Here is a 13,605-nt window from a genome sequence, read left to right on the forward strand (position 1 = left end):
GGCACTGAAGCAGGTCTGCAGGTGTCTATCTTTCTCTCCCCCTCTCTGTCTTCCCCTCCTCTCTCCATTTCTCTCTGTCCTATCCAACAACAAGGACATCAATAACCACAACAATAACTACAACAACAATAAAAAACAAGGGCAACAGAAGGGAAAATAAATAAATAAATAAATAAATATTTTAAAAAACAGGTAGAATTTTAAAAACTTTTTTACAGTGTCTGTAGTAAAGACCCCATTGAGTGATGCCATGACAAGTAGGCCAATTCATAAAGAGCTTGGGGGTAGGGGGTAGCTGCGTGGTGGTGCACCTTGTTGAGCGCACCCATTACCATGCACAAGAGCCCATCTTAGATCCCCCACTCCTGGCCTGCAAGGGGTGGGGTTATGCTTCATGAACAGTGAAGCAAGTCTCCAGATGTAGATCTTTCTCCCTCACTATCTTCCCTCCCCTCTCATTTTTTCTATGTTCTATATAATAAAGTAGATAGAAAAAGGAAAAAAAAATTGACCTCCAGGAGTGATGGAGTACCAGCACTGAGCCCCAGCCATAACCCTGGTGGCAATAAAAGAAAAATTAAAAAAAAAAGCTGAGAGTGGACTGTCATGGAGAAACAGCCACTGCAGTAATCCTGAAAAAAGGATAGCCTTTAAGTTCAGAGGACAAGTAACAGACCAGTGTGACTGACACATGATAGACAAGATGGAGGACAGGACGAAATGGCATTGGTGAGAGAGAAAGGAGCTGGGTTATATGGAATCTATAGACCAACGCCTAGGAGTTTTTACTGCATTTTAATTATGAGGAGAATTCAGTGGGTATTGTAATAAAAGCTGTGTTATCACAGTTTTAAAAGCAAACAGCTAAAGCAGGGAAGGTAGTATAATAGCTATGAAAAGACTTTTGTGCCTGATAGTTGCACCACCGTCATGAGTCAGAGCTGAGCAGTTCTCTGGTAAAATAATAATAATAGGGGGCTGGGTGGCAGTGCAATGGGTTAAGCACACATGGTGCAAAGCACAAGGACCAGTGTTGGGGTCCTGGTTCGAGCCCCCAGCTCCCCACCTGCAGGGGGGTCGCTTCACAAGTGCTGAAGCAGGTCTGCAGGTATCTGTCTTTCTCTCCCCCTCTGTCTTCCCCTCCTCTCTCCATTTCTCTCTGTCCTATCCAACAACAATAGTAACAACAAGGATAAACAACAAGGGCAGCAAAAGGGAAAGAATATCCTCCAGGAGCAGTGGATTTGTAGTGCAGGCACTGAGCCCCAGGGATAACCCTGGAGGCAAAAATAACAACAACAACAGCAACAACAACCATAATACTTTTAAAAGTTAAAAAGTTCAAAAATAAAATAAAATCAAGCAGCTGTTATCAAATAGATTTTTAGAGGAGTAGGTATAGAAGCAGGAAATAAGAAGTAAGCTGTGGTTCTAACCCAGGCAGAAGATAAATCATGTGTTGACTAGGAGAATAAAGATGGAAATAGTGAGTAGAAGAAATGAACAAGTAGTTAACACTTATCCCATGCACCAAGCAAGTTCATAGTCTGGACAGTTGTCCACTGTATCCGTTTTGCCAAGATTATGGAGATTGCTGTACTGAACAGGCAGTGGGGACAGGGGTGCCTCAGGATAGGGGTGCACCAGGAGTCATGTGTCCTTCAACTGTCTACCTCCTCTAACCTGAATAGAACAGATTGCTAAAGCTTTTCAAAACCTAACTCCCGTAGCTCATGTGAATTCAGTTCTTCAAGCTCTTCCTTTCAGTCAAACATGAAACCAGGAAATGTTATTTTCTTTCCCCATATTCCCTCTGTTCTCTTGCTGCTCCCAACTGAGGAAATTAACTGTAGCTCAGAACAAAACCGCAAAACTCGTTGTATAGATCCAGTCTGAAGAAGGGGAAGTCAGCATCTTCTCTTTTTTGCCTAGTCCCCCAGGGGAAACTTTAGAAAATCTGTTTGGTTGTGTTTAGTTTTGATTCTCCTGGACTTGACTGAGGCTTAGTCTCTCCTGAAAACCATGTCTCCCTGTTGTGTCTAATGCAGCCTGAACTGAGGAGCTTTACCTCCAGCTTCAGTATTTGGTAAACATCCAGTTCCTTGATGCTCTCCTTCCCCAAGTCCACTGGGATCCTCTTGAGCCTTTGGCCTGGTTCACTGAGAAACACGGGTTTCTGGGAAGTTTGTGCCTTGAGCCCTTCAGTACGGATATTAAAGGACTCCTGTCAAGTTTTGAAGGGTGTGACCATTGCCAGAAACCCCACAGGCCAAGCCCCTGAGGGGTGCTTTTGCCAGTTGGCCTCCATCCACCCCCAAAATGGCTGGATTTCAGTGGTTCTCTGTGTTTGGAGCTGGCTGAATTCCTTTGGATAAAAGGCAGCCTAATATAAACTGAAAATGTTATTAATAAGCGGCCACTTAAGAATTTCCTATGACTTGCTGGTGATTTGGGGGCCTCTCAATGAACAGACAGAAAAGCCCAACTGGCTTTACATGGGTTAAGGATTTAGGGGCCAGCAAAGCCATTCTGAAGGGGCCGAGAAGGTGCTGGATGAGGGGCACTGGAGTCCAGCAGCTCCAGATTTGCATTTCCATGTCCATCTTCTTTCAGGAGTGGGATCTCTGGTAAGGTCTAGAAATGATCTGAGCCTTGTTTCTTCTATCTGTGAAGTGAGGAGAATAGGAATAATAATCTTTGATACTGCATTTTGAGGATTTAATAAGGAGGTATGTAAAATGTTTAGCTGAGTCTGGCATACACTCAGAAAATGTTTTCTTAAAAAGAAAAGTTGCGGGAACAGTGGGTTAAGCAAATGTGGTGCAAAGCGCAAGGACTGGCGTAAGGATCCCGGTTCAATCCCCCAGCTCCCCCACCTGAGTCTCGTCACAGGCAGTGAAGCAGGTCTGCAGATGTCTTTCTCTCTGTCCTATTCAACAACAATGACATCAATAGTAACAACAATAAAATAACAAGGCCAACAAAAAGGGGTTAAATAAACATTTTTTAAAAAAGGAAAGTTACATAAATTATACCCTAGAAATGGAATTAAACTGGCATAGCTTCCCCCACCTCAAGGGAAAAGGTAGACTTGGAGTTCCACTAAAGTCACCTCATCTGGCTTTTCTGAGCTTCACTTTTGTTCATTTTTTTTAAATGATAGAGATATAGAAAGATATAAATTAAAAATAGAAATTGAATAATAGATTAAATGTCTCAAACTTTTTAATGCATAGACCTCAGTTTATAACCCCCCCCCCAAAAAAAAATAGAAATAGAGATGAGAGATAGCTGGAGACAGAGACCACCAGTACAGTGCTCAGCTCTGGTTTATTATTGTGCTAGAGATTGAACATAGGACCTCTGGTACCTCAAGCATGGAAAGCTTTTGCATAATAACCAATATTTTGTCTCACCAGCCCTTCACTTTTTTTTAAATCTATAAAATGGCAGTAATATTCCTTCCTCTTTATCCTAGAGGCATCTGCATGGAAAGTGCTTGTCAAGCTCTAAAGTGCTTGACTAACTCTGGGGTTGTTAATTTAATATCTCATCTGTCTACCTTATTGTGTTTCAGTAAGGAAATGGTCATTTTGTGAATTTGAAATATTAAACACATAATAGAGGAGAATTAATGCCTTGGTAAGGATAGTGATCAAAATACCAGGCTCAGTGCAGTACACCTCTCAGTATGTTAGATGTGTTATGAATAATTTCAGAAGTGGCTTAGTTCACCACTCATCTCTTTTCAGTTTCTATTCTAACTGAATTAAAAAATTTTTTTTTATCTTTATTTATTTATTGGATAGAAACAGCCAGAAATTGAGAAGGAAGGGGGTGATAGGAAGGAAGAGAGAGAGAGAGAGACCACTGCAGCTCTGCTTCACCACTCACAAAGCTTTCCCCTTGCAGGTGGGGACCGGGGACTGGAACCTGGGTCCTTGAGCACTATAACATGTACACTCAACCTGTGCACCACCACCTGCCCCCCTCCAACTGAATTTTTTAATTTAGTCAAGTCTAAGTCAACTTCTAGAGAGCAGGAATCATGATTATTTTTATTTGCATATTTATTTCTTTTACTTTCTATCCCTACCCATACTGAAGCATAATCAGTTTCCATTCTATGTAGTAAATTCTTAAACCCTAACGGTAACTCAATAAAGTGGCAGAGTTAACAATTTGCACCCAAGGCAAATCCTAAAATCTTAATCCATTGCACTGTGTGTGTTGCCTTTAAGTACTTGGGGATTATCTAATGACTCTGGGTCTTTCTAGGTGAGTTTAGTTAACTTCTTCCGCAAAGGAGGTGGTAACTAAACCAAGTACTTCAGCAAATGGTATGATAAAGACAAAAATTTTTTTTGTAGGTATTCCAGTCCTTTCCTTGAACTTTGGAGGTAAAGAGAGTAGGAACTCGGTTCACATTCAATTCCTCAAAATCTAGTCCCCTGAAGGATTTATATGGAAAAGAGCTCTTGGAACTTGGTCTGTCCACTGAAGCAATAATGTATATACAAATCCCAGTGAACATGCCAACAAAGTGAAAGAGATGAATTTATTCTGAAGGAGAAACTGTTCCAGTTGCCCTGTACTCTTAGCAGAGCAGTGGGTCTGACAGGCAGCTAAGGAAATCAGAACTTCCCTAGCTATCCACAGCCTTTTCTGGGGATGCAGTGATGCAGGTAGCAATGTTGCCATGGAGACACACCATCAGTAGCCAAGCTCTCCTTGGAAGCTCACTATCTGCTCATCTTGATGCTAAATTAACTAGCTCTGTGTTTGGTTGGTAGGTTCCTCACTGGCCTGTAAAGGCTTATGATATGGTCTAGGCTCTTTCACTTAGATTGAATGAAATTCTCCAGCTGCCATCTTACCACCATCTTAAGCTCCTCTCAGTATCTTAATGATGGCATGTTCCCTCCCACCTTTATGCCTTTGCTTACCTGTTGGCAACACTCCCTCTGTCTCATTTGTTTGAAAACTTATTTTGAACAATTGCAGTGTCATATATTAGAGATATTAAAGAACAGTGTAGTGAGCTGCTTCTGTACACCCTCTGGATTTATCTGTTTACCACAGTTGTGCTGGCTTCGCTCTCTGCTTTCTCTCTCCCTTTCTTTCTTGTACAGTACTTATGCACACATTGTTACTGCTAAACTATCAGAGAACAGATCACAGTCATCATCCCCCACTGTGTATATTTCTGCATCTGTCTTCTCAGAACAAGGACATTCTCTTAGATATCCATCTCCACAAGTGCTCTCATTTTGACTTTCGGGATCTGCTCTTTACGTCAGTATCTTTGTGTGTCAGCAGACATGTCTTCCTTACTGTTGTGTTTGAATCCCTTGCAACACCCACCAGAATTCACAGCACATAGTAGAGGTTCAGTGAGTCATTGTTTAATAGACAATGCTGCCTGCAGCTCACAGTTTCGGTATTCCTCCTTCCCTCACTGGCTATCACCATTCCAGATTCCTAGGCCAGAGGGCACTGCAGGGTTTGCTTGAACCTGCTTGTCTTCAGGTAGAATGGACCAGAGGTCCTGGAAAGGGCCGTCATCCTGTGACTGCTGGGAATGGGTAGAGAAGTTCCTGGACTCTTTAGTGGAACATGTCTAAGGAGGGTTCCACACTTTCTCCCAGAGCCCCTCGAGTGGAATGACTCACAGTTGCCCAGAGCTGCAGCCTGCTCCTCTTGCAGCTCATGCTGGCATGCCCCCCTTGGCCTGCTTCCTTTCTCCAGTTCCCTAACTGGACATGATTTGGATCACCTCCCAAATTTCTGTATGCCCAGATCCCTTTTAAAGATCTAATTCTGGGGAAACCGATCTAATTCTCTGTGTTTGCTCAGACACCAGATCTGTAAGCCAAAGTATGGCCAGCGATGCTCACAATCTGAAAGGTCATCCAGGAGGCTTGTTTTCACAGAGAGTAGGTTCCCAGCCCTTGAAAATTACAAGAGAAATTAATAAAGTAGGGGGCTGCGTAATTTCTCCGTCAAAATATGAATTGACGTACTAAGAGAGGAAGCAGCTGCCACTGAAAATTATTCTATAATAACTTTGGCAGTGCCTGGGAGAAAGAAGCCACTCTTGCTGCAGATGGTTGGAGCCGCAGGAGCCCGAGTGGAGGGGCCAGGCAGCCTGGCTTTGGATCCTGGTGCACACCACTCTCATACCCAGCTGGCCCCGTCATGGTCTCCGCCCTTCAGCTTCAGTGATTATTAGGAAATCATTTTTCCTTTCTCACAGAGATAGGAATCTTGCTTCCAGACATGGCAAGTGTCAAGGTCCTTCATTCAGACTATGTGTTTGCCAGCAGAAAGGGAAAAACAAAGCATGGTGGCTGGAAGGGAGTGGATGAAGGAATCAGGAAAGCTGGAGAAAACAGGATGTGCTGACTCTGACTCCAGACAGGGATGCACGAATTCTCAGGAGAAGGAGTCAGGGGAAATGGGCCACTCTCTGAAATCCATAATGGTACTGTCTGTCCCCTGAATTTCATGTCTGGGCTTTGGAGCTGCTGGTGGCTCTGCCAGTTTGGTCACTGTCATCCCTGCAGGTAGTGATATGGGGGAGGAGAGGTCACATACTGTCTCCTGACAGTGACTCATGAAACCTTCTCCTCTGCCTGCAGGACTCCCTCCCTGTTTTTTCCCAGACAGTGTCACTCAGCTTTGTAGTTGGCAGTTGCCACTTTGCCAGCAGAGTTTGTTCTAATCCATTCTCAGTCACTCTTCTCCACATTTCCCTGTTTGCTTTTGGATTTACTTAGTGCCTTAATAGTAGTTTGCAATACTACAAATGCAGGGAGTGGTGGGGAGGGTCAGTGAAGGAGCTTACTTAGTGTGTTGCTATGTCTTTGGTACAACCCAGGCTGAAGCCTGACCTCCACCATGTTGGAAGAAGTTTTGGTGCTGTGATATTCTTTCTTTCTTTCTTTCTTTCTTTCTCTCTCTCTCTCTCTCTCTCTCTCTCTCTCTCGCTCTCTCTGCTTCTATTTTTTAAAAAAGGAGAGGGCAGGGGTAGGTAGCATAATAGTTACGCAAAGAGACTCTGAAGCCTGAGGCTCCAGAGTCCCAGGCTCAATCCCCTGTACCACCATAAGCCAGAGCTGAGCAGTGCTCTTGTTAAAAAAAAGGGGGGAGGGGAGAAGGAGAGAGAGAGAAAGGAGGGAAGAAGAAAAGGAAGAAAGAAGGAAGGAAAGGAGAGAGAGGGGGAGGAAGGAAAGAGTGTTATATCTATGTATATAACTGACCTGCACCATCAGATTCTTTTACCATCATATAAAAGTTGACCCCTTACCCACGCCCCATTCCCTCTAATAATCACCATAGTTTTTATAGTCTAAGAATTATTTTTTAGATGGATTGATTTTTCAAGCTAGTTTGCTTTGCTAACTTTCCACAATGAGTAGAACTATTCAGTAATTGTCTTTCATGTTCTTAGTCTTTCCCTTAGAATAATCACCCCCACCAAGTTCTGCCCATTTTATCCTGAAAGATGGGGTGTCTTCTTTTTAATGGAAATGTAGTATTCCATTGAGCTCATATACCACAGTTTCTTTATTCAGTCACCTGTCAGTGGGTGTTTAGGTTGATTTCATGTTTTGACTATTGCAAATAATGCTATGAACATAATGCAAATATCCTTTCAAATTAGTGTTTTCATATTCTTTATGAGTAATATGACAGGGTCATAAGTACTTTCTTTTTTTTAATGAATATTTATACTAGTTTTGTAGAGATTATATCAGTTTACATTCCTACTGATAGTTTTTTCTTTTTCCTCCAAGATTATCACTGGGGCTTGGTGTCTACACTATGAATCCACTGCTTCTGGTGGCCATTTTTTCTCCATTGTTGTTGTTGGATAGGACAGAGAAAAATTAAAAGAGAGGGGGAAGATAAAGAGGGGGGAGGGAAAGATAGACACCTCTAAACAGTGTTCACCACTTGCAAATCAACTCCTCTGTGGTGGGGAGCTGGGAGCTCAAACTGGGATCCTTGCACCAGTCCTTGTGCTTCATACTATGTGCACTTAACCTGGTGCACTACCACTCACCCCCCCATAGTTGTTTTTTTTTAAATACATAGTTTACTTTTATTGAGAAAATACTGACTTACAACATTCTTATTGGCACAGAGGTACACTTTTGCATCTCCCCAAAATACATGCCAGCAAATCTCACCCACCACCAAAGAGCCATCTCCTTCCGTCATAGGACACTGAGCCCCCAACCTCCTTTCAGCCTAAGGAATCTTTTTCAGTTCCCTTTAGGGACCTTAGATCTGCAAAAATTCTCTTTGTTTCTTAAATCTTATTAACAGTTCATCATTGTTCCTTTTTCTTCATATTTTTGCCAGTACTATATCCCAATCTTTTTGATATAGGCCATTCTCTGTGGGTGTGTAAGTGATATCTCATGGTTTTGATCCACATTTCCACAATAAGTGATTTTCAGTATATTTTGTGTTTGTCTGTGAACCAACTGCCTGACATTGTTGGGGATTTATCTATTCAGATCCTTTGCTTACTTTTTTTTTTTAAAAAAATGGTTTGTTGTTGCGTTGTATTGTTTCTTTATGTATTTTGAACATCAGCACATTTATTCCATTGGTCTGTGTGCCTGTGTTTGTTCCACTACCATATTGTTTTAATTTTGTTTTCTAGTATAGTTTGTGGTCAGGGAGTTGATGCCTCCATTTTCTCTCAGGATTGCTTCAGCATTTTAGAGTCTTTTTGTGTTTCAGAAATTTTAGAGTGGCTTGTTCTATTTTCTTGAAACTCTTCTGAAATTTGTATATGGATTGTGGTCAATTTGTAAATTGTTTTGGATAATATGTCCATTTTAAAGATATTCATCTCTTCAGTCCACGAATCTGAACTGGCCTTTCATTTCTTTTTGCCTTATCCCAGTTATTTTAATACTGTCTTAATTTTCATTGTATAAGTCTCATATCTCTCTTATTAGGTTTACTCCAAATTATCTTTTGATGCATTTGTAAATGGGGTTTTTGTATTGATTTTTCTTTCTTAGATTCATTTTTCACTTAGAAATGCCACATTTATGTATAACGGTTTTGTATTCCACTATCTTACTGCTTACTAGTTATTTCTAGTACTTTTTTGTGTAAGGTTTTTACAGTTTCTTTACCATATCATCTGTAAATGTTGATAATTTTACTTCATTGTATTTGGATTTCTTTTGTATCTTTCTCTTACCTAATTTCTCTCCTAAGACCCTCAAATTGTGCTGAATTTGTTAGTGAGAGTAGATACCCTTGTTTTGTTCCAGATCATAAGGGGGAAACTTTACATTTTTCACCATTGAGTATGATAATGGCTGTGGGTTGTCATATATATGGCCTTTAGTACATCGAGGCATAGTCCTTCTAGTCTTAATTTAATGACTTAATTATAAATGAGTGTTGAATCTTGAAAAATTGCTTTTAAATCACCCATTTGATACGATCATATAATTTTATGTTCTTTTGTTAGTTTAGTATATTACATTTATTTGCATATGTTGAACCATTCTTGCATTTCTAGAAAAAATTCCACTTGTCCATGCTAAGTGGTTTTCTTTTTTTAAAAAATATATTTATTTATTCCCTTTTGTTGCCCTTGTTTTATTGTTGTAGTTATTATTGTTGTTGTTGATGTCGTCGTTGTTGGATAGGACAGAGAGAAATGGAGAGAGGAGGGGAAGACAGAGAACAGCAGAGAATGATAGACACCTGCACACCTGCTTCACCACTTGTGAAGCAACTTCCCTGCAGGTGGGGAGCCGGGGGCTCGAACCGGTATCCTCATGCTGATCCTTGCGCTTTGCGCTGCCTGTGCTTAACCTGCTATACTACCGCCTGACTCCCGCTAAGTGGTTTTCTTGATGTGTTGATTTACCAAGATTGCTGACGATTTTTGCATCATTGCTCATTTAGTCATCTCCCTTTTTGTTTCCACCATGACACTTGTCATAATGTATCATGACGAGTTTATCTGTTTGTGTCCCCCCCCCCCGACACCTTGATTTAATAATGATTTATAAGACTGTAAGATAAGAGGGGTATAGTTTCACACCACTCCTACCACAAGAAGATACCTGTTTTTATTGTTTTATTTGTTTTTATTGCCTGTCTTCTCATTTGACTCTAAATCAGTCAAAATCAGTGGTTGAAGAAATTATCTGTCTTAATTATTGTTAGGTATCCCACATCCTAATGTATTGCCTAACACATAGGAGATGCTTGATTACTGCTATGTGGTTGGTTATTAGGCTGTATGCATGAACACGTATTGTATTCATGGATGAATAGGTGAATTAATGGTTGGTTGGATGAATGGATGGAATAATGGAAATGTATAGGACAAGAGAAGGAAGGAGGGGCCAGGCGGTGACACACCTTGTTAAGCACACACATTGCAAGGATCCAGGTTCAACCGGAAGGGGGGAAACTTCACAAGTGGTGAAGCAGGGTTGGAGGTGTCTCTCTGTCTCTCTTCTTCTCTATCTCTACCTCCTCTCTCAATTTCTGTCTATCTCTACCCAACAATAAATAAATAAATAAAATATATTTTAAAAAGAAAGAGAAGGAAGGAAAAGCCAGTCCCTTTACTTAAATTAAGGTAATAGAAAGAAGAATCATCTTGGAATCAGATACCTGCCATATGTTCTACTCCGTGTAACACCAGTCAAGTTGCTTGTGAATCCATAAGCTAAATTTTATACTGTTAGATGGCTATTAATGCCAACTTTAAGAAAGGCTGAAAATAAATAAGATAAATAATGCAAAGGTTATATTGTAAATCCTCCAGAATTGCATAGACTTACATTCATAATAGAAGTTGTGCCACTGTGTTCACCCTTCCTGCCATCTTCCATTCCAGAGCCTGTGCTGAAGCGAAGAGGCTGCAGTCAGGAGTGTTGGAGTCAGTCAGTCCTGCTGTGTAGAGCCCTGGATCCTTCACAGGCACACTTTCACCTCTTGGAACATCCTTGTTCCATTGCTGGCCATCCTTTACAAATACATTTCTCGTTCGCCTGCCCTTCTAACATTCTGTCCTTCGTCTTGTGTTTTATGGTGAATGGGAGGTGAAAACTGAATCCTAGTCTGTGGGTCATATAGTCATGTGGTCCCTGCAGTTTGGAGAGTAACTGGTATTGTTAGTGATAGCCCACGGTTAGCAACTCCGATTTGTGCACAACGGGGTCTTCTTAGCAGTCCTTTGACTGCTAAGTGGGTAGAGCCCACTTCCTTTTCATACTGGCTCACCTAAAGCAGAGCAGGGTGATTGATGCCTTTTCTGCTATCAACGTTCACTATCTCTTGATCTGCTTACTCCTTGGCAGCCTACATTCCAGAAAATGCTCTCTTCACCCAGAACACATGCTTACCTCCTAAAACCAGGGGAAGATGTTTCCAAAGGACTGAAGACACAGAGTAATACTTGCCTCACTAGGTTGCTGCTCTTTCTCCAGTGTTTGAAAAGTTGATGCTCTCATTAGTAACTCAAAGAAAGTGAGAAAGAGAACAGATTCTGAAAGGTCAACTCCTGCCCAAGGTGTGGTATGAAGTGAGAGTAACTATTGCAGCACTGAGAGTATGTGACTGATGGAAAAAGGCACAATGCAGAGCCACGTCTTTGTGGTTTTAAATTACCCTTGCCCCATCTCCTCCCACTCACACAGAAAATTGAAAATTGATAGCTATTAAAATTTGTTTTTCAGATTTATTTTTTTTTAAAATCTGAATTTCTTTTTTAAAAAGACTGAACTTTACTCTGTGATCCCTGTAAGTATGTATTGTGATCCCTGCATGGTCAGCATCATCCATGAAATGTAAACCAGTTCCCTGATCCTGTGGCAGGGCACTAGATCAAAACAAGCCCATTTATCTGGGTGGAATAATACACATCTATTTGCTGAGAGTGGTGTGTGTGCATGTGTGGGTGGCTCTGGCCTATGTCTTGTTATTCCAGACCAGAATCTTGTCTCCAGGTACTTGCTGAAGGGGAATACAGAGAATAATTCTTGACAGGAAAGAAAAAGAGGACCAGCGAATGTTTCTGTTTAACAGTGAATATCTCTGGGATTTGGGGGTGTTTTGAAATATTTTTCTTCTTGCTTATCTTTTTTTTTTCTACACAAATTGTAGGTCGCTTTTTTTTTTTTTTTTTGAGGGAGTAGTAACTTTATAGTAAGATAACAGTTTCCCCTCTTCTCCTTATTGGGAATAAAAGGAGTTATTCTTTTGTCTCTAGTGAGCTGGAGTCATGGAAGAACTTAAATACCTAGGACTTATCTGTGACTTAGCAAGTATTATGAAGGACTTTGGGTAATTTTGGCCCTTTGTCTCTTTCAAAAGTGTATTTTCCCACCCTGCTTGTTGGTTGCAGTGTGGTGCACTTCCTCATCGATCACTGGGTCTGTCTTGGGGCTGAGCCATTCTTTAAGCAGCCTGCCCTCTGCCCCTGTACACCATAGGGGTTTGAGCCTGACCTGTCTGTGGACTTGGGCCAGAGAAGCCTAAGCCACAGGGGAGTGGCATGCAGGACAGACAGCAGGGCTGGTGCTGGAAGGACTTTTCTGCTGCCAGTACCATCCTGCCACTCTGGTGCTTTTCTTCAGCATGCCCATTGGGCAGCCAGCTGCGTGGCAGTTGGGCTGAAGATAGGAGAGCTGCACACATGGTGGTCGGGAGAGTTGGCACAGGTCCCCCAGCACAGTTTGAAAGATGTCTGTTGCCCAGAGTTGCTGAGCGCATCAGACAAGTTGGCAAAACCCACAGCAGCTTGCTGACTCTACTTCCTTCTAACTAGGAGTCTAGCTGTGGAGGAGCATTGTCCAAGTGTCCCCAGAGTCACCTGAGATACTGGTGGACAGGCTCTCCTGGACCCTGCCTCATCTATCAAATCATAGCCCCAGGCACTGAAGCATCTCCATGCTATGTTTCGGCAGTCACAGATAACCATTTCTCATGATTAGAGTCATTAGTACATGCAGGGCTTTATGATGAGGAATTATCTCTTAATAGTCATCTTCAAAAGCCAAAAGATAGCTCACCTGGTAAGGTGTATCTTTTGCTATGCCCATGGTCTAGGTTTGAACACTAGTACACCATGGGAGTGCCACAGAACCAGGGGAAGCTCTAATGCTGTGATGTTTCTCCCTTGCTCGCTCTCTCTCTCAGCCTCTCTAGCTAAAGCAAAATAAATAAATAAATAAACAAACAAATAAAAAGCAAGCCCAGGAGTGGCGAATTATCCATACTCGTGCCCCCCCATACAAAATAATAATAAAGTTTTTTTTTTAAATAAATACTAGAAATTGTTTATAGTCAACAATATTTATACACCTTTTCCATATTTGGGAGCTACTCTGTTCTCTGATCCGGCTTTCTGGTCCTTTTTCCAGCTATGACATCATCTCCCCAGACAATAATTTGGATCTACCTGCCTATCAGATACCAGGCTCAGGGAAAAAACAAACAAACAAAAAACTAGTATAGTCATGGGCCCTTTGGAATATAACTAAAATAGGCCTACTAACTAACTATAAAACAGTGACCCCCCTCCCCCCAACTCTTCATCTGAACTAT

The 13,605-nt window shown here is 41.6% G+C and overlaps 1 protein-coding gene across 5 annotated transcripts in view; it reads left to right on the plus strand.

Annotated features, from left to right (window-relative positions):
- The window catches only part of PRICKLE2 (prickle planar cell polarity protein 2), a 411,818-nt gene that overhangs the window by 273,812 nt on the left and 124,401 nt on the right, over positions 1–13,605 (plus strand). Inside the window, exon 1 of one of the 5 annotated variants that reach the window (XM_060202968.1) lies at positions 2,467–2,627. The exons of the other annotated variants lie outside the window; for them this stretch is intronic. Within the exon in view, the coding sequence (XP_060058951.1) occupies positions 2,554–2,627 (74 nt within the window). The 5' untranslated portion in view covers positions 2,467–2,553. Of the gene's footprint in view, positions 1–2,466; positions 2,628–13,605 lie in introns of those variants that run through there. 5 annotated transcript variants of the gene reach the window in all.

This window comes from Erinaceus europaeus, chromosome 12 (assembly GCF_950295315.1).
Source record: "Erinaceus europaeus chromosome 12, mEriEur2.1, whole genome shotgun sequence".
Lineage (NCBI taxonomy): Eukaryota > Metazoa > Chordata > Mammalia > Eulipotyphla > Erinaceidae > Erinaceus > Erinaceus europaeus.